Source organism: Ptychodera flava, chromosome 17 (genome assembly GCF_041260155.1).
Source record: "Ptychodera flava strain L36383 chromosome 17, AS_Pfla_20210202, whole genome shotgun sequence".
Classification (NCBI taxonomy): Eukaryota; Metazoa; Hemichordata; class Enteropneusta; family Ptychoderidae; genus Ptychodera; species Ptychodera flava.
This window is the reverse complement of record NC_091944.1, coordinates 35,586,655-35,609,351: the sequence shown is the minus strand read 5'-3', so window position 1 is coordinate 35,609,351 and position 22,697 is coordinate 35,586,655. Positions and strand designations below refer to the sequence as shown.

Sequence of the window (22,697 nt, the reverse complement as noted above, 5' to 3'; positions counted from 1 at the left end):
TGTACATACACTACTTGTAACCACCTGTACTTTTATTTTTGCCACCTGTAACCACAATTTTCTACATCCCTGTTCCAGAGGAAAAAGCATGGAAAAAGTGCTGAATGATATCAGAATTTTTGTCACAATGGTCAATGAACAATGCAAACTGACACAATTACTAATTATCAGCTCCAGTTCCCACTCCATCCCTAGGTATATTCCTCTTTATGCATCACAAATTTTTTAGTAAAACCTGTTGACTTGCCAGATGACATAACCCTCTGTCATTTTTTAATTTTTATTGGACAATCTCAAACAAACAGTCACCCCTTTTAACTATACAGAGGGTTAACTTTTCCATTTAAAAACTGACAATTCCAAAAAATATGAAAATTTGGTGATGGAGGTACTGAACAGATATTGTTCATTTAACAAATGCTGAGACATTTTGACACGTTCAAAACCAATGCAAAATGAATCACTTAATGATCCCTTATAATGCCGATGATAATGACGGAAAGGTAACTGCAACAATGGCATTTACAGTAGATCATTGAAGGTATGTAAACACTGGCTATCTTACCACAATGCCCCTTTTCTCCATTTCTTGATACACATTATGAATTGGTATTGAAAACATCAACGACAACTGACAGCCTCGTTGCTTTGGATCGGACGGTGTCAAGATGCGCACTGTGGGAAAGGTATTGGAGTTTTTGACGTCTTGAGATGTTCTGTCTGATGTCTTGGATAAATATGTCTTGACAAGAAGTTCAAGATAACCAGTTAACAGATATGACTTCTCCCTCAGCTCTGTCATTGATGTTTGCATAAAGACCTGCCATGTTGTCAAGTAAAAGAAAACATTTAGAATATATACCGCATTGCTCAATTGGAGTGCAAGGGCAAGACTGAGAAATTGTTACATCAGTTTGCTCTGTCCCAATTTATCAGTGTTCAATGAAAGGAACCATGAAATGATCTCACACACTTATCAGTGTTCAATGAAAGGAACCATGAAATGGTCTCACACACTTATCAGTGTTCAATGAAAGGAACCATGAAATGATCTCACACATTTATCAGTGTTCAATGAAAGGAACCATGAAATGATCTCACACACGTATCAGTGTTCAATGAAAGGAACCATGAAATGATCCCACACACTTATCAGTGTTCAATGAAAGAAACCATGAAATGATCTCACACACTTATCAGTGTTCAATGAAAGGAACCATGAAATGATCCCCCACACTTATCAGTGTTCAATGAAAGGAACCATGAAATGATCTCACACACTTATCAGTGTTCAATGAAAGGAACCATGAAATGATCTCACACACTTATCAGTATTCAATGAAAGGAACCATGAAATGATCCCCCACACTTATCAGTGTTCAATGAAAGAAACCATGAAATGATCTCACACATTTATCAGTGTTCAATGAAAGGAACCATGAAATGGTCTCACACATTTATCAGTGTTCAATGAAAGGAACCATGAAATGGTCTCACACACTTATCAGTGTTCAATGAAAGGAACCATGAAATGATCTCACACACTTATCAGTGTTCAATGAAAGGAACCATGACATGATCCCACACACTTATCAGTGTTCAATGAAAGAAACCATGAAATGATCCCACACATTTATCAGTGTTCAATGAAAGGAACCATGAAATGGTCTCACACATTTATCAGTGTTCAATGAAAGGAACCATGAAATGATTTCACACACTTATCAGTGTTCAATAAATGGAACCATGAAATGATCCCACACACTTATCAGTGTTCAATGAAAGGAACCATGACATGATCCCACACACTTATCAGTGTTCAATGAAAGAAACCATGAAATGATCCCACACATTTATCAGTGTTCAATGAAAGGAACCATGAAATGGTCTCACACATTTATCAGTGTTCAATGAAAGGAACCATGAAATGATTTCACACACTTATCAGTGTTCAATGAAAGGAACCATGAAATGATCTCACACACTTATCAGTGTTCAATGAAAGGAACCATGACATGATCCCATACACTTATCAGTGTTCAATGAAAGAAACCATGAAATGATCCCACACATTTATCAGTGTTCAATGAAAGGAACCATGAAATGGTCTCACACATTTATCAGTGTTCAATGAAAGGAACCATGAAATGATTTCACACACTTATCAGTGTTCAATGAAAGGAACCATGAAATGGTCTCACACACACCGCATAGTGTTCAATGAAAGGAACCATGAAACGATCTCACACACTTATCAGTGTTCAATGAAAGGAACCATGAAATGATCTCACACACTTATCAGTGTTCAATGAAAGGAACCATGAAATGATCTCACACACTTATCAGTGTTCAATGAAAGGAACCATGAAATGATCCCACACACTTATCATTGTTCAATGAAAGGAACCATGAAATGATCCCACACACTTATCAGTGTTCAATGAAAGGAACCATGAAACGATCTCACACATTTATCAGTGTTCAATGAAAGGAACCATGAAATGATCTCACACACTTATCGGTGTTCAATGAAACAAACCATGAAATGATCTCACACACTTATCAGTGTTCAATGAAAGGAACCATGAAATGATCCCACACACTTATCAGTGTTCAATGAAAGGAACCATGAAATGATCTCACACACTTATCAGTGTTCAATGAAAGGAACCATGAAATGATCTCACACACTTATCAGTATTCAATGAAAGGAACCATGAAATGATCCCCCACACTTATCAGTGTTCAATGAAAGAAACCATGAAATGGTCTCACACATTTATCAGTGTTCAATGAAAGGAACCATGAAATGGTCTCACACACTTATCAGTGTTCAATGAAAGGAACCATGAAATGGTCTCACACACTTATCAGTGTTCAATGAAAGGAACCATGAAATGATCTCACACACTTATCAGTGTTCAATGAAAGGAACCATGAAATGATCTCACACATTTATCAGTGTTCAATGAAAGGAACCATGAAATGGTCTCACACATTTATCAGTGTTCAATGAAAGGAACCATGAAATGATCTCACACATTTATCAGTGTTCAATGAAAGGAACCATGAAATGATTTCACACACTTATCAGTGTTCAATGAAAGGAACCATGAAATGGTCTCACACACTTATCAGTGTTCAATGAAAGGAACCATGAAATGATCTCACACACTTATCAGTGTTCAATGAAAGGAACCATGAAATGATCTCACACACTTATCAGTGTTCAATGAAAGGAACCATGAAATGATCTCACACACTTATCAGTGTTCAATGAAAGGAACCATGAAATGATCCCACACACTTATCATTGTTCAATGAAAGGAACCATGAAATGGTCTCACACACTTATCAGTGTTCAATGAAAGGAACTATGAAACGATCTCACACATTTATCAGTGTTCAATGAAAGGAACCATGAAATGATCTCACACACTTATCGGTGTTCAATGAAAGGAACCATGAAATGATCCCACACACTTATCAGTGTTCAATGAAAGGAACCATGAAATGGTCTCACACACTTATCAGTGTTCAATGAAAGGAACTATGAAACGATCTCACACATTTATCAGTGTTCAATGAAAGGAACCATGAAATTATCTCACACATTATCAGTGTTCAATGAAAGGAACCATGAAACGGTCTCACACACTTATCAGTGTTCAATGAAAGGAACCATGAAATGATCTCACACACTTATCAGTGTTCAATGAAAGGAACCATGAAATGATCTCACACACTTATCAGTGTTCAATGAAAGGAACCATGAAATGATCTCAGGACTAAAATCACATAAACAGTCAATGTCAACAACTACTAATGCCAGAACAAGGGATTGAGAACTGCCCCTTTAAAAGCCTCTCACATTAAAAACAGATTTAGTAGTCATGACCCATCAACTATGGTTACTATCAGAAGATACACCACTCTAGATTAGTTATGACCCATCAACTATGGTTATCATCATTCAAACATTAAGTCGTATTTGATTATTTGTAAAATACTGCACACAGACATCTAGGGGAAAATGCAAAAATGTTGTGTCAGCAATACAAAGTAAAGGGGCATACACACATATTCTAGTAATTGGTAAGAGGGCAAGTCTGAACATGAAAGCATGATAAGCAATGATTGGTCAGATACTCACATCCATACTGGCCAGCAATGGACATGTCAACAGTGGTGCTGGATTGGATACTCTGTAGCCAGCTACACCAGGTGATAGATCCATTTCTAGTAAAAACACAGCAAAATCAACATGAGATGAAATAAAAGACAAAATGAAGGACGTTGCACACTCTCTGATGACACAGAATGTCAATATCAAGGAAATTGAATAGAGGGTGAAATATATTCTAGATGAAATCTTTTTGTGACCTTTACAAAATTAAATGAGATGCAGTAGTACAAATACTTACTATTATTCATTTTAAATCTTGTCTTCATGTCATGACCCCACCAGCCAAGCAACCTGACAATACCCATAGGACAATGATCAACAGTGTAAGTCAACGATGATTACATTTAATGTACAATCACAATGACTATCAAACTTTCAACAATACTGAAACTTGCATCAGTAGATTATTCTGCGGACAACATTCTGGCTATTAATTGACATGTTGGAGAATCACAATGAGATGAAGATAGAAAGTTACTAAATTCAGGTTTGAAAGATGGAAATACAGACACATCATTGCATGAAACTTTGATAAATACTTATGTTAAAGTTAAAATCATGTGTCTGATACATGAAGTAGGTGAATTGGAAGAGAATAACATTACTATATTGTTATGTGCAAATGAGTGTGAAATGATAATAATTAATTCAAGTTTGAACACCTACTTTGGAAAATCATTGTGGGCGTGCTTTTCGTGAATGAAGGCACCACCTATTCCTCCTGCTCCTGAATTCAGGTACTGAAAATACAAACATGAATTCAGTCACTGAAATACAAACAAGAATTTGGTACTGAAAATACAAACAGGAATTCAGTCACCGAAAATACAAACATGAATTCAGTCACTGAAAATACAAACATGAATTAAGGTACTGAAAATACAAACATTATGTCTTGATTCAGACATGAAGAACTTCTAAAACTTTACACTCTTCCCAGCTGCAATATTTTGAATGCTGTTGAAACAATGCATCATGAATGATATAGTCCCTGCGGAAACTGAGTCTTTAGCAGTTGGTAGAAACTTTCATGGATACATGTGCAAGGTAGATACAGGTTGAGCAAAGGGATGCATAGCTAATGTGATACATGATGCATTAAATTTTGGACTGTTTCAGTGATGCTCTAATCATACAACTTAATGAATTCCTCCGATTCTAAGACCCCGCCCGTTTATAAGACCCCCAGGATTATTTTATCAATTCGTAATTACCTGTTAGTTCGTTTATAAGACCCCCAGGGGGTACACCCGAATTCTGACTGGAACAATAGAGCCATTGTCATGTAATGGGACCAGAATATCCACAACACCTACGCTGCTTATCAAAGTCACAAACAAGTGTCAAAGTGAAGTATCAAACCTCACACACACGCACACTATTGTTGGGGTTTGGAACATGTCAATCGGGAACAGTTCCATCATTTCTTGGCGATAAAACTACACTTGGATTTCACTACCTAAATGAACAATATAAAAGTGTTGGATTTTTTAGCGTCTCGATCTAGTACAATGTCGTCTTTTGTTACTGTCATTTTGCTACCATCAAATTAAGCAGATTTTTCAACATCTGATTATGTACGAATCGAACATTTCGATGCAATTTGGCTACCATGAAATGAACATTTAGGATCGTCGGGTTTTCGGACTTGTCGATCAAGTACGATTGGCTCATTTCATCACGATCAAACAACACAATTTTCACTCATACAAACACAAAAAAGTTTGGGTATCAGTAGTTCTTTTGGAGACTGTTGTGGCCCTTAAAAGGGCCGTTTCGTTTTTTTTGGTCAGCGGCATGATTGGTCTGTTTTAGTGAATATGTACGGTGAAAACAGTAACTCGGACTGATTGCTTTAGCAGAGGTACAGCCGCATTATTTGCCAAAACCCGACGTGACATGTCTCTGCCATGCCAACTCTTGGAGAATGGATGAATGCTTTCTCCTTTGCCTTCAAGTAGTATTTTCTGTTGACTGACAAGTCACGATCGATGATATTTGAAAGTAACCGTGCCCGGTATGAGTGCTGCATCTCGCTTCAAACTTTCAACTTTGCAACCATCTTGAACAACGGCTACAGCATTTCGATCGTGTATGTTGTCTGCATCTCGGTGAAGTTCATACGGCAAACCAAGTTCTAGCTGATTGCGACGGTAGTTAGGCATGCCGACAGCGAGAATGTTTTTAATAATTACTTTTTTTCTTGCCCATGACGACCATGCACTGTCTTATGACTTTTCGGAAAATAAAGTCTACGATAAATCGACGCATTTTTATAGGATCTTGTGACGATGTCGGGAAATCCTTTTGTTGCCGTTATCAATAGAAAATTTGGGACGTGTGAATGACACAAGCTTTGAACTTGCTTCGCTCAACTTTTACACTTTTGTTTTCATACTACTGAGGCAAAAGACTACGGCACATAAAAAGTTGCTCTTTAAATGGTGTGCTTATAAAGATTTTTTCAACAGTTTTCTATCAGGTAAGGTATCTTTTGTGATCATTGTGAATAGCTGCACGTTTTCTCTTACGTTCAAATTTACCATTAAAGTATAAGAAGATTTTTTCAACAGATTTCTATCACGTAAGTTTTCTTTTGTGATCATTGTGAAGAGTTGAAAGTTTTCTCTTACGTTCAACTTTACCGTATAAGCAACCAGTGAAAATAGAAATATCATTGGCATCGTAAAATCTTTCAAAAAGACTTAATGACGACGATATCGACTTCGACTGGTTTGACTTAGATGAAGAGGGCAATTATTGTGTTGACAAACGAAACGCGATATCCAAAGTTTCTTCCGCGCATGAACTGAAAATTCTTTGAATTTCTTCCGTTTATGTTTCATCAATTTTGTAGTTTTTCTCATGTAATGAAGGTATTTATTGTTTGAATGGCATTTGTGTGTGTCCTTTCCTGAACTAGTCCCAGCAATGAGTAGAACGATAGTGTAACAGATTTTCAAGATTACGGGTATGCACGCTTTCGAAGTCTTGCGAGGGAAAAATACCCAACTTCATATAGCTTAAACGGCCCTATACACTTACAGTTAGAACAAAAACGTGCATGATCGTACCATATTCCGAACAGTTGATCATAGATGACTGAATTCCACATCAGGAGACATTTCGGTCATCGATACAAGTAATAAAAAAACTTCAGGGTGTATTGCCAAAAATTCAACACATCAAATATAAAGCAGATTGGCGCAGCAATCTTTCGTCTCGGCCAGCCGATGCCTCAACACTTTACCTGTTCGAGCCTGCCTGTTCGTAAGATCACATTTCGTTTCGAGATACGGATGGACTTTTTGAAACTAGGAGCAAAATAATAAAACTCACGACGTGTAATTGATCGTTTATTTTAAGGAGTACAGTAAATGAAAATCGTACATAGAAAACATCGGACGGACACCATCCCACTGAACAGAATTTTACCTTGACCTCATGCACTGACACCTTTGACCTATTGCGTAAATTGACCAATCACAGCCAGCGGAACTTCAGGGACTTTCCCTTCACTCATTGTCTGACCTTTGTGGCCATGCTATGGGGAGCTAGCTGCTGCTGAGGAACGTACTTGTTGTACCAAGTTTCGTGGTGATTATCTATTCACGAAATACAAAGATTTATTGCTATCGTATGGTTTAGTAAAAGAACTTAGAAGGTATGGCAAAAATACGTTATATTTCAAGACTTGTGGATCTCCATTAATTTATACTTGTACAGATTTGACTGCCAGTATCTACACAGCATGGTCATGAGTCGATATCACAAAGTATGAGTTGTCTGTAGCGTGAATCAAAAAATCATTGGCATAAAAATTTGCATAACATCGCATAAATTTGCATAAATTAACTTCAACGTTCGATTTTGCGGTGACATCCGTTTATTAGACCCCCCATATCTTTTTCGTCATCTTTGGTTCTGAAAAGGGGGTCTTAGAATCGGAGGAATACGGTAATGACAAAATGGCTGCCTAGTGGCCATGTTGGATAGTACTTCAAAACAAGTTGATCAACATGTAAAGGTCAGTCATTGTAAATCACTTTCTTCATTGGATGACAGCAATTCAAGCATACTAAAGCTATGACTCCAGATGGATCAACTAATAGATCAACAAACAAAGCCCGCCTATTGTAGAAATCTGAACAGGGTAAAACGGGGTAAAATGCTGTCAAGTAGAAATTATGAATTTAAGAATTGAACAAAGTGAACTTAGATTTTAATGTTTTTTTTAACATAATAATCGTAATGTTGTATGATTTGTCAAAGTTTATCTTCCCTCTAAATTATGGGAATATCAACATTTTCTTTTTTAAAAACCAAAGTCTTCTCATCTTTCATCAGTGTGGTTGATGAATTTTAAAGTGAGAAATAATGCCTATCAAGGATACCAAGAATGCTCCGCAGCTGAAAACAGGCTATCCACTCCAAGGGGATTCATGAAACCCTACAGACATAAAACACATCAAGGATTTCTGGAAAGGTTTGACTCACCTTGTAGGTACACCAGCAGGCAAAGTCTACATCCCAATCATGTAATTGTATAGGAACATTACCAACAGCATGTGCCAAATCAAAGGCAACATAACAACCCTACAGAAACAGATTTATAACAGAATTTTTACATATGCATGTACCAATATCTCTATTTTTTTTCTTTGAGGAGCAACATATCTTCCCTTTCTCTTTATTGTTACATAAATAAACAAACAGTGTACAGAGTTCTCCTTGACTGAAAATTTGCTAAAATTGACTGATGTGTATCGTTACAGTGAAAAGTAGACTATATCTTGACAATTTGGAGTAAACTCTGAACATGTATCTTAGAGAAAATACATCATCTGCAGGGTATTTGTAACAACCAATCATATTACTTGAATAAGTACAACATTACTGGATAATACCATATCCCTTGTGAATCACACTTACACCAAGTTATGAAAACAAAAGATTTCATATTCACCTTTTTGTGCCCAGCGACAGTAATTGCCTTCATATCAAATAGCTGTCCTGTATAATACTGAACACCACTGAATAGAACCAAGGCTATGCTGTCTCCTTCTTTCTCTATGAGATTCAAGATATCTTCCATTCTCAAAGTCTCTTCACCCTGTCAATATCAAATCATACATCTTTTTGGTGGTTTTTGTTTGTTTGTTTTTACTTTACTCAACAATCTTTCAAACTAAAAATCCTACTGTTCTTTGCTGATTTCTACAGAATGTGTAGACTATACTCCAATTTTTAGTGAAGAGCAAAAGTTTACTGTTTTTCCATAGCTTTTCACATAGAAAACTTCATGTGGCCATATGAACTAGCTTTGTACTACAGAGTACTTCAAGCATGATAATGGTATATGTTCATACCTTTCTTGGTTCGGCTAGCAACAGACAGTCTGATGGGTCGTACCCATGTAAACGAATCTGTGATTCTACGATGTACTGTGAAGAGACCATACAAATTAATTAACTGGGAATATAAACAACACTATGAGAAGATCATGTTTTGTGACATTTTTCTTTGTGCATCTAAAACACATTAAGATAGAACGCACCTCTGGGACAGACATTCGGTCAGTAAAATTTTCACAATTTTTTTTCTTATCTACCACTTGTGGGGGGCTCATTTCAAAGCTCTTGGAGTAGGAACAATTTTCATTATCTTAGGTTTTTGAAATCGACAATTTTATTTTTCCCCTTCAAGCTACCACAGGGATGGTGGCCATTTTGAATTTCAAACATCAGTAAATGTTAGGTATTTTGTTTTTCTACTTCCAAACTTTGCACTGTGACCCCACATTTTTATTCTTGATTTGGTAAGAGAATGGTTGAAAGCTTGAGCAAAAGTTGAAGTCTTTTGCTTTCAGGAAGCGTATTGTGCCCATCTAAAATTGTAAGAGATATAACAATATAGATGTATGATGTTAATTCGAACTCCTAATCAACCGGTAATTCTATTTCTTTTCTTTTGACTTCAAACAAAAGGGTAAGAATAAATAACTATACAATAGGCATGCCTCACTCTAAGGTAAAAACTTGTTGGCAAATCCTAAAAATATGAGCCACATTCTATGGAGTCGTCACCTTTAAATAAAGGCTTTGTGCAAAATAAACTGCAATGAATAAAACAATCAAAATGCTTTAAATAGAACATTTTTCTCTCCTGGTGTCTTACATTTGCATAATGAGGAATCATTCGGTGAAAATCAAAATAATTTAAGATTGCTCAGGAATATTTTCTAGCAAAAACATTTCATATCTTTTTCATGAATCATGTCATTTTAACATGAAAATTAAATTTTCTGACAAATCATCATTTTCATGTTTGAGTCATTTGATCACTATCGTGTAATGAAGTGGGAAAAGTGGAAGTTAGTTGATTTTATTGTGTATACTTACATGATCTGATGGGAAGGCTTTGCTCTCAATCAGTATTTTGCATCTTTCTTTGGTAGGTCTGTAGAAAGATACCTGTCAATTAAATCAGAAAAAAGTACATAATATTGTTCAGAGTTCTACTAAATTAATATTAATTATAAATTAATATTTTTTAACTTCCTTATTCTGTACCAGTATGAGAGACAGCACAACACAGACAGAGAAAGACTGACAGACAGACAGAGATAGAGAGACAGAGACATAGAGACAAACTGACAGAGACAGAAAGACAGAGAGAGGAAAAGAGCGAGAGAGAGAGTTTGAGAACATTTCATTTCTTCTTATATATGTATTATTGTTTGAAACCTAACAGCTTAGTGACCTATGACCCATGGATAATTGATGTGAAGTGAAAAAATGCTGGTGTTTTTCTATTTTCTTCAGAAGATACTTTCAAAACAAAATTTGCTCGAGCATGATGCAAGTGTTTGGGGCAGTTTTGTAATCAAGACATGAAGTGACAATTTTACAGCTATACACTAAACACTACACTGAGAAAGTAACACACATTTATTTACCATAAGGAAATGAAGATTAACTGAAAGTCCATTCATTACGGCCACTTCTTCTGTTTTAGCTCCTGACAAAGAAAAAGATGATTAACATTACAAAGCAGTACATATTACAAAAATTTTGGCATCAAATTCTGTTGTCAAAGAGAAAAACACCTAGTGCCCATTACCTAGATTGTGACCTATACCTCAAGATACAAAAATATGCAAATTACCATGCTACTTTTCATAAATATGCATACGAAATGAAGTCAGCTGGTAGCATCCAAAAGAAAATTTCCTTCGTGAAATTCTCAGTGGTCTCTATTTTCATCCATAAATGGTACGGTATATTTCCAGACTGCGTTACTACACACATAAACACCAGAATTTTTACTGACTTAACCTGGTAGTGGTAAGCAAGTCAGTACTATGTTGGTTATTGTGTGTAGTTTTGCATTAAATATGCACCAATAAGATTGCGCTATGGAAACCATGCATATGCAGTGATACCAAATCACCGTCCAGATTTTGTTCTGAAATATTTGTAGGCTATCATTTGTTTTAAATTCCAAAGCTTACAAAAAAGTCAAGACAGTGACTTACCTACTATCTTTGCACTCTGACTTTGAACAACTTCATCAGCATAAGCCCATGGAATAGACCCAGTAAAGTGACCATATACACCTCTACGATAGGATGATAAAAGTACATGAAAACGGTTTGTATTGGAACATGTTACCAGTATTAGTATATTGCAATCAACTCACCAGATGACAATGGTATCTGTAATCCACCTATTAGTATATTTAAATGAATAAAGCAATGTAGGTATATAAGATCATGGAGTCAATGTACAAAAGAGATGAAAACATGTGACACTCATACACCGAGAGCTTTTAAACTAAAGCAACACTCGTAATGAAATCTATAAGTTAAGAAACAATGTCAGTATCTTTTCCCTAATTACAGAAGTAACAAAGTTCACATTTTTATAACAAAAGTTCTGTTTACGCGCCAGACTTTGTAATAGTCGCGCCAGCGGCTTACTGACTACGCATGCGCTTATTCATAATATACTATGCGAGTAACCGGAAGTGTACCCTTCTTTCATGGGCGCCGCCATGTTTTTTTTTTGAGTACTCGTAAATAAACAAATATGAAACAAATTACTATGATATAACATGCCTTTTATAAAATATACCTCTTTTATTAGCCAGTAATGTTATTATACACCTTGTCGCTGATACAAAGTATCGTTGATATAGATAAACGGAGAAAACTGTCGTGCATATGAACGGGGGCATACGCAAAGAATGCTTGGATCGAATTATAGAAGAGCGCCCCCTGTGTCAATAATTAGATTCAAAAATTGCAAGTTTTTTAGACGGAATGCTATAGTTTTCAGCTTGCAAGTGGAAGGTGGGCAGTGCGGTTTACCATTGCAATGATAATTATTGCATAATACGTCCCTTGTTTAACGCAATAGGCTGTTATCATAGTAAAAATTGCCAATTTTTGTCCAAAATTTTTACACGCTACAGAAAATCTATACCTGCCCTGCTGCAGGTTTGACGTCGTGTAAGTACGTGAACTGTTTTCATCAGAGGGAAACTGGGCATAGTTGTCATATAAACGTTTATGAAGTAACAATTACAGTTTATCATGAATCAATACAAATAACATTGCCAATCTTGACCCCTGGCGCGACACAAAGGGCTGAGCCCTATATAATATTATTTATATGTACATCATTGTATCTGAATCTAGGGCTGCAATCGACATTTGAAAATTAGTATGCACAATTGGATATATTATCTATTTCATTATTTTTTTTCATAAAATCACACAGACAATTAAGCATTGTCACTGGCACTGGGATGGCTACTTTATACTTTTAAAGGTAAGAACTATGGCTGTTACATTTAAACCCACCAGCTACAAATTTTATGCATTATTTTCATGATTTTTAGTCCCCGCGGACGAAGTCCGGCGGGGACTTATAGATTGGGTCCCGTCTGTGCGTCCGTCCGTCCGTCCGTCCGTCCGTCCGTCCGTCATCAACAGTTTCTCAGACACTGCTGAACCAATTTCGTTCAAACTTGGCACAAAGGCATAGCACTATAACCTACAGATGCACGTCGATTTATTTTGTGATACGATCGAATTTGGCTGCGAGGTGGCCATTTTGTTGCGATTTTTCATGTCTTTGGACCATAACTCAGACATCCTTGAGCAGATTCTGTTCAAACTTGGCACAAAGGCATAACACTATGGCTTTCATATCCTTGTCAAATAATTGTGCGATATGATCCAATATGGGCGCGAGGCGGCCATTTTGTTGCGATTTTTCATGTCTTTGGACCATAACTCAGACATCCTTGAACAGATTCTGTTCAAACTTAGCACAAAGGCATAACACTATGGCCTACATGTGCATGTCAAATTAGTTTGCGATACGATCCAATATGGCCGCGAGGCGGCCATTTTGTTTGCGATTTTTCGTGTCTTTGAACCATAACTCAAACATCCTCAAACCGATTCTGTTCAAACTTGGCACAAAGGCATAGCACTATGACCTACAGATGCATGTCAAATTATATTGCGATACAATCCAATATGGGCGTGAGGCAGCCATTTTGTTGTGATTTTTCATGTCTTTAGACCATAACTCAGACACCCTTGAACCGATTTTGTTCAAATTTGTCACAAAAGCAAAACAGTATGCCCTCCATATGAACACCAATTTATTTCGTGAAATGATCCAATATGGCTGACAGGCGGCCATTTTTTTGCGATTTTTTCATGTCTTTGAACCGTAACTCAAACATCCTTGAACCGATTTTGTTCAAACTTGGCACAAAGGCAAAGCACGTACTATGGCATGCATATGCATGTATCAATTAACCTTGCGATAGGATCCAATATGGCTGCAGAACTGCCATTTTGTTGGAATTTTGCATGTCTTTGAAGCGTAATTCAAAGGTCATTACACCCATTTTGTCCAAACTTGGCAAAAAGATCAAGCACTATGGCATACCGTACATGTCAATTTACTTCGTGACATGTTCCAATATGGCTGCCAGATTGTCATTTTTTTCCAATATCGCTGCCCGATGGTCATTTTTGGATTTTTTCATGTCTTTGAGGTTTAATCATATGCAAATATTCCTTAACCAATGTTGTTGAGACTTGGTACAAAGATAAAGAACTATGGCATACATATACATGTCTACTATTTTGTGCTATGATCCATATGGTCAATAGACAGCCATTTGATTTCAATTTTGGTGTGATTTTTTTATGTCTTTGAAACATAAACATAGGTCACTGTCCCTCGATGGACTGATTTTGTTCAAACATGATACGAAGATAAAATACTATGGCTGCATTCTTGTGCACATTAATTTGTTTCATTATATGATTCGAAATGGCTGATGGCTGATTACAACAACATACCCGATCCCATAGCATTTCGAAATTCCACCAAACCATGTGTATAGTACGTGCCATCATGACACTAGAGGCAGTGAGGGCATCGTTATGTGTGATGTAATCAAAAGTTCCTTCAGTGGTCATTACCGGCAGAGATGAGTCATTTATTGAACGTTCCTCGGATTACTTTATTATGCAAGTCACAGGCCTGATGCACCCGTTGCACCAATGTCATTCCACAGCGACCTAGACCACAGCTACCTAGACACCAAAGATTATAACAAAATGGACAAGCGGGGACTGTGTCATCAACGATGACTTGTATTTTTAAACAAAAGTTTGTTTATGCCAAATGTGCGAACTGAAGCACATGTACAGAAGTAATACTGCTCGCTGATGTGGACCATGTCTACACGTTTTAACAGGCTGAATAATAAATGGATGCTGCACCCATAAAATGGCGCCCCATGGAAAATTACAAAAAACAGCATTTCCTGCACATACACATCATGATCATACCAGAAACACACATGATGCCATTAACTTGAACGCACAACACACGATGGTCAACATTTTGTTATTGTAATCTTTATTTTCTCTGTCATATGCTTAGTTTTTGAAAATGGCTGGAAATCTAAAATTATGTTAAAATGCTTAAATTTACATGCCATTTTCAACACTTATGATAGTGTTATACACTTTTTCAGTCTCTAATGGGTTTTATTCAAAGAAAACTCTTGGAAAACTGAGGATATTTTGACATCGGTTCGCAGCTTTTGGGGTTTTAATATTCTGAAGTATTTTATCAGCCTGCAAATAAGAATTTAAGCCTGAAAGCACACATCACGCATGCTAATGACATGAAAATATCCTCTAATAACATAAATTTCAATAGCTCCCTTCTACAGAGTTGAACTTTCTGTTCAGTACTTTAACCCTTTCCCCAGCATGGTTTGGCCCAAACCCACTTGTTACCGATGGTGATTATGGACTTTCTTTTCAGGACTTGGGCTGAATAGGTTAACATTGCATGATGCTAAACTTGGCTGGTTAGTCAAACCACTATACTTACTCTTTGCCCCACTTTTCCAACTCTTGGTTTATATACTTAGAAACTCCTTTTGGTTGTAAACCCAGAGAATTTCCAGCAAAGTAAACACAGTCTGACTCAGGATCCACAAGAGACACATCAACTGGAATAAAAAAAATTGATTCATATATCAAATCTACAATAATGTATAAACATAAAAAATGACAGATATGTTACAAAAATCTCAAAGTCTTTCTCTGTTTACTTCAAATAACATAACAAATCCTGTATAGTGCTTCAAGAAGGATAATTATTGTAATTTTTTACTTATATTTCATTTTATAAACTAAAATAAGCACTTGTGACAGTGGTTTTGGTTTTTTTGCAAATCAGTGTACAGAATGAGAAGTGAGCATTTCCATTCAATGTTCCATGGTTAGATAACAAGCATCAAAGTTTATTTGGTAGTTTTGTTTACTTTTTCATCATCATCCCTGTTTCAAGTGTTATTACTAGCAACTGGCCTGCCTGACCACTGGTGAATTCACTTGTCCTGGCAAAATATTTGCCAGTCCTGGATGTTCAACAACTGGATTTGCTAATCCCTGGGATAGATTGATCTTTACATATGGGAATATTATCTGATCAACTGCACTTTATTAAATGATATTAATACAAGAATTGCCATTGTGGAAATTCTTAAATTAGTCAGTAAATTAATCGCCAAAATATCTTCCATAATGGAGGATTCACCGGCTAATATATACAAGACTTATACAGGCAAGACCTGTAAACTTTTGATATTTTCATAACTTTTGTTCTAGAAATCAGGTTGCACTTTCTTCTTCTTCTCTGTTACATTGATTAAAGGACTTTTAAGAATAAGCCAAGTTGTACAGACAACACGCTATTTTCAATTTGTAACCTTATTTTTGAGGGATGATTTGTACTCCAGATTAAGAATGTTTATCAGATTAATATAGCTTTCGTATGCCTACAATAACAATGTACATACAAGCATACAGGCTGTATTGATAGGTTTAAAACAGATTTGGCCATGATTTGAAAAGAAGCAAAGACATTATCAAGCTATGCGAGTGTTGTTTTGCTTGATCTTACTAATCAATGACTCAATGTTAGTTTGACTAAAATTCATTTGTAAATAAAATAATTGAATTTTGTTAAGCACGGGCGGGGATGTATTTTTGAGGATATAACTGTGTATTTCAACTACAGTAGGCATACAAATATGAGCACATGAGCTTGTTGTAGACCAAAAACACTGATAATATTATCAAAAGCAACAACGATCATGATTGTCGATTAAAAATTATTTCTCACTGTTACAAGAAGATCTAGTCAGACCTGTTATTTTTTGTGTAAAATGTTCCAAATAACACAATGATCAGGCCAAAAATAATTGATTTCTTTCTGGTCACTGCCCGCATCACTTTAAAGTGTGCGCGTCAACTATTTTTCTCCTGTTTTTCATTTGCCCTATGGCAAATAGGGAAAATGTATCAAATTCCACCAAAAATTTAAAAAAAATTGAAAAAAAAAGTCGTGTCGCCACATCATTTTTGCCACATGTGTCAATGACCAGAAACAAACATATTATTTTTTTAGGCCTTACAGTAGAATTTTTATCTGTAATGGACACACACAGTAAAGATAGATGTGTATAGACAAGTCCATACCTGTGTATACAATGATTACCGGTATGTTTACTGATTATCTGACATGATATCACTCCCCATGCTGATACACTATACAATGTTTACAAGTGACTTAGCCATTCACAAAATGAACCAAACACTGTCATATCACAATTGACCATGCAGAGAAATTCACAAATTTTCAACAATTCTATGATTGTACATTGTACATTTGCAAAAGAAAAACTGTGTTATCCTTAAATTTTTGGATTGATCAGTGAAAACTTTTTACATCTTTAGTTAACACATATAAACATGTACCAGTAAAAGCAGCATACAATACACTGCTTTCTTAAATCATTTTGTTGTTTCAACTGATTTTATTACAGTCCTGCCAAGTGTTTTATGTACAATCAAATTTCCTCCACAAAACAATTATCAGTAAATTGAGAAGATAAGGCATAGTCTTTCCTGATCAAATAGACACTTGATTTTTATTGATCCTTATCTTTTTCAACCAGATTTTGATGAACATCTCTCTTGTGCTAATTGACACCCAAAAATCAACATGATAACATTCAAGTTCAGAATCCGACATCAGTATTAAAAATAAGTTTGAGGCTGAATTAATGACTCAAGCAAATAGAACTCCTCAAGATAGCATAATAATTGTATTTCATTAAAAATCAAGCATACCTTCATTTAAATTTAATCTTGTTATTATAGACTGTGATCTCTAAGGGATAAAAGATTATCGTGACCCTTGACATTGTGATGCATTAATTTTTCACATTCTGAAAGAAATGCAGTTTTTTCTACTATGGATCATTGGATGCAATGAAAACAATAACATAAAATTTTGCAATTGCTGTTAAAATGTTTTCTGCTTTTCAGAAGCAATGGAAATAATCAAATTGTGTATTATCAGAAAGGACTGCTTCATTTTTATATAACCTTACCTTTGGGAAGATCTTTCATTTTGGGATAAAAAAATTCATTTCTGAATCGCTGGAGTGGATCTCTATGATCCATCTGCATAGCAAACTCCAAATCTGTGACATCACAACCAAATTCCATTGCCTTTTCCAGTAGTCTTTCCCTGGGATGAGCATCAGAGTCAAGTCGTTGTTTCTTTTTGGGAAGATTATGTAGATCAGGTTGATCCATCATTTTTAGTTCTGAAATGGGAAAGTATTGAACCTTACGTGAAAATTTGTTACACAGTGTAGGAAGATTCATACGATTCACACATAGTGTGTATTTTTAGAGCGTAAAAAGTCACCAACGTGTATGTCACATCACTCATACTTAGCCAACATCAATAGATTAATGCCACAGTGGCGATATGTGTGACCCTCAAGCCAAGGTCGGGGTCAGCTTTTGCCAATAAAGAGGAGTGATGTTTGTGAAAATAGGCATAAAGTTTCAAAATTAATGGCAATTTATGGCATAAGTTGATTCCTCCTGTAATTTAAGCCACCAATACATAATGACTGTTGAAACTGTTTACCTATTTCCCATACAAAACTGTTCACCTATTTCCCATACAAAACTCTGTTTCATTGGTTGATTCATGTCTGATTGCATCTCACCTATATTCATGCTAACTTCACTGTAAAGAAATGACATTCAGAAAAAAATTCAACTTTCACACTTGAGTTTCCTACATTTCAATAGTCAAATAAAATCTCCTTTCTTGTTGGGAAAGTGGTTGGAATGAAAGGGTGAAATCATGTTACTTTTCACAGAGCTACATTCTTAATCATTGCGGGTAATACATGATCCATGGATCACCTGCAGATTTCAATAACAAGATGAAAAATTTGTTTTGCAATAGCGTAAGTTTATTACCAAATTTGTATACTGCCGCAAACATTATGGATCAGCAAACAAGATAACTCTACATTCAGATATATCAAAGTTTCTGCGTCTGCGTTAAAAATGTTTGAACCATGAAGTTGTTGCAGAAAGGCATCCCAATAATGTTCTCCTATACTTGTCCTTTCACCAGTTCTTTACATTTTTGTGAGTTCAATGCTACTTTACATTGCCATTCTTATCGTACATAACATTGCAGTAAGCATAGAGGCACTGAGATGACAATAAGTATAACACAAAGCCTATTTTACACACTTGTGTAAGTGACATACAATGAATGTTGAATGCTAAGGATCAAGAAGTGGAATTACATAAGCAGAATCACTCAGAACACACGACATTGTGACATAAGCTATAGACAAGACGTTGTTATTGAACCGATCCAAACTGTCATTTTCTTATCATCTGCCTTTCAATATGAGTACTACTGGCAAATGTCACAAAAAATGGACTAAAATTGTTTTTACTCTTGTCATAATGATGAACAATCTGGCGGTGCCAACAATTCTGCCACATCTACATGATAATAGCGTGCACCAAACTGCCTCTAAGTTATTTTAGCAAGCATGGCAGTGTCATAGCCAGATGGGGAAATGTCCAACACAAACCTATATGTATTTCATGACCTTGCAAACCGAACTGCAATGAAACAAACAAGGGACTTTTGTAATCATGAAAAACAAACAATTTCCGATATCAGCTAAAATGAAGTCTACCTAAGGTACTTGCATACCAACTTAAAAAGCAATGTGACCAGTAGTTAGGGAGCCGTCATTATTTACAGCCTGTGGGTCAGAGGAATGTGAGGGGGTCACTCAAAAAATTGAAAGCTACAGGGGGTGGGGGTGGGAGTTACTCAAAATGTGGAGAGAAAGAAGGGGAGGTACTCAATTTTTGGTGCAAAATGAACTGAAAAATTGAAACATCTCTCAAATTGCACCATTTCACATGTCAATACATTTGTTCTGCTCATTTGCATATGTTTGGTAAATGCTAACTTCATTCATTTGAACAAAGTGAAGTACTCTCTCTGAATACTCAATCTTTCTATTTACAGTAACTCACTAGAGTGCATGGCATTGAGTATTCAGAGAGTGACGGACACACAAGAGTGCTCACTCATGGCCAAGGCTAATGGTATGCTTTATTTTATAATGTTGGATTGTACTTAGAGACTTTGTAAAGTATCACTTATTGACTATTCTTGTAAACAAGCAAACAAATAAACAATGTTCTTCAACGACAAAATGAATACAAATACAACTCTTTATTGGTTCTTTATTGAATGTGGAAATAACTCTGCATAAGTAAACAAACATGCATAAACAAACAAACAAAGAAGGGTCTGAGCCCCCTGTGGAGATACAAGCTTTATTGAAGAAAGTTATACTGGTAACAAAATAAAGCAGCAATGTGTTTGCTGGTACCCTCTATTTGACCATGGAGGTACATGTATGACCATGAACTGTCTATAGGTTGGTGGTCAAGTAGATCATACCTTCCTACCTCCTTGATTTGACTATAGAAAGAGCTTGGTGATGGGTACTGTACTGTCAGCCAAAGTTTTCGAGGGGGATCAGGAGAAAGTTCACAAAATTGAGTTGCATTGAACCTGACCTTAATGCTGCAATAGCTTCAAAATTAATAGGCTAAACCTGAAATTTGCATGGATGGCCATACAATCAAAACCACTTGCAGAAATGTAGGGAGAATTATGTAGTACTGTATGTGTATCATGGTACGCATGTTTATTTCAGTGTGTGAATATGTTTGTACCACCATCCCAAAGGGCAAGACTTCCTCTAGGCCCCTATGATACTCTACATAAAAGAAGAATATACCGGTACTATTAAAGAAGTGTCAAGTTTGCAGAAATTCTTGTTCACAAGTCAATATGGTGTGAAATCTCTACTGCAAGGACTACACACATTGCAGCAAAATTTCTTCAAGATGTCCTCTGTCATCCACCGAACAGCAACAAAAACAACAATAACACAATATTGGTAAACGCTGCTATAGCACATGCAGCCAAAAGAGATGTAATCTGTATACATAATCATTGTTGGTGACTTTAATTTTCAGGGCATAGATTGGTCGGCACATGTATCAGACAAACATGGTGAAGACTTGCTGGATGCAGTACAAAAAATGACATGTTGACTTTCCTACGCCTGGAACTAATTGCCTTGACCTGATCCTGTCTAATGTGACATGCATGGTTCAAAAATATCACCTTCATGGGCTACTTGGGAAACAGTGATCACAAAATGATTGATTTTAATGTTGCTGTACATATGAAAACCAACAGGTCACCGGTCTGGTCCAAGATCTGAAAAACGCTGATTTTCATAGACCACAGAACCTACCATGGTTTATGATGTGAAGTCCTAAAAAACTAACAATGTACATACGGCGACATGAACATTTGACACTGACCTAGACCCAATGTATTGTCAATTGGAGAATGTTATCAAATGTAAGTTATCTCCCAAATTGTTATTGAAAGGTTGAGTTGAAACTTTTAGTCATTATTTATAGGACAGTTTTGCAAAACAGAGGGGTTGGGTTAGTAGAGATCATGACAACCTTAATCTTTTGCCTCACGGTGACTGCTTGGATCATCAATAATTGGCACCCAAAGGGTGCACCGAAAAATGAAAATGGCAGAAAATGAAAGTGCCAGAAGGTATTTGAAAAGGAATTTGATACTCAATAAAGTTTCAAGTACCACCTTTGCAATGTCAATTTTTTCAGACCCCTCCCCCCTGGCATGTTGTAAATTTTTTCAAGCCCCCCCCCCTAGGTGTTTGTGAATGCAGCCTTAAGCCTACAGTTAAGTCGGACCTCAAAAATATTTCTTCATATCCAGGATTGCGGATGAATGAAACAGCCTGCCTGCTACCGGAGTTAATGCCAAGTCAGTAAATGCCTTCAAACAACTATACAACCGCCACAATTGTTCAGAAGGGGTGTAATTATCCTAACCCGGATAATCTTATCCCTCTTTCGAACCGAAGTTAAACCTGAAATCACTGTAACCTTGATGCTTTCTTGGAGGAGGCATATCAAACAATGAAAGGGAAAATTAGGTTTGTTCAAGGTTGGTATCAATTACATATCCTCCATAAAACGGGGAGAAGGTTGAGGAGGGCCCTAGGGAAGTGAACCTAGGGAAGTCTTTCCATCACAGTGTCTTCAGCGTCCGTTTTCCATAGAAGTACTAAGGCTGCGTTCACAAATAACCATTGGGAGGGGGCTGGAGGAACCGTGATTGAAATCTTATTTTTTTTCAGATCCCCCCTCAATACCCTAAAAAATTTTCAAATGCCCCCCCCCCAACTATCACAAGCCCACATATTTGTAAAGGATGTGTGCAGGAAAAAAATAAATACGTATTGCGCCATTCCGCTCGCAGGTATTCAAGACTACTTGTTATTAGTACTTTGTAAAGTCATATTCCTATTAAAGGCAAGTTCTTAAACTGATTTATTTTTAAACACATCAGGGAACTTTTTGGATTTATCAATCTAAGCCAACTTGACTTAATCCAACTCTGGCCGGGTCAATTGCTCCTGCCGAAAA

At 36.3% G+C, this 22,697-nt stretch overlaps 1 protein-coding gene across 1 annotated transcript in view; it reads right to left on the bottom strand.

Annotated features, from left to right (window-relative positions):
* Nucleotides 1-22,697, bottom strand: part of LOC139116177 (kynureninase-like) — a 28,464-nt gene that overhangs the window by 1,726 nt on the left and 4,041 nt on the right. The window contains exons 2-13 of the mRNA XM_070678730.1: nt 18,197-18,415; nt 15,625-15,745; nt 11,724-11,806; nt 11,145-11,206; nt 10,588-10,659; nt 9,556-9,630; nt 9,153-9,299; nt 8,684-8,782; nt 4,853-4,926; nt 4,425-4,477; nt 4,154-4,239; nt 566-820 (exon numbers count right to left, since the gene is read on the bottom strand). Of these exons, the coding sequence (XP_070534831.1) occupies nt 566-820; nt 4,154-4,239; nt 4,425-4,477; nt 4,853-4,926; nt 8,684-8,782; nt 9,153-9,299; nt 9,556-9,630; nt 10,588-10,659; nt 11,145-11,206; nt 11,724-11,806; nt 15,625-15,745; nt 18,197-18,407 (1,338 nt within the window). The 5' untranslated portion in view covers nt 18,408-18,415. The remainder of the gene's footprint in view (nt 1-565; nt 821-4,153; nt 4,240-4,424; nt 4,478-4,852; nt 4,927-8,683; nt 8,783-9,152; nt 9,300-9,555; nt 9,631-10,587; nt 10,660-11,144; nt 11,207-11,723; nt 11,807-15,624; nt 15,746-18,196; nt 18,416-22,697) is intronic.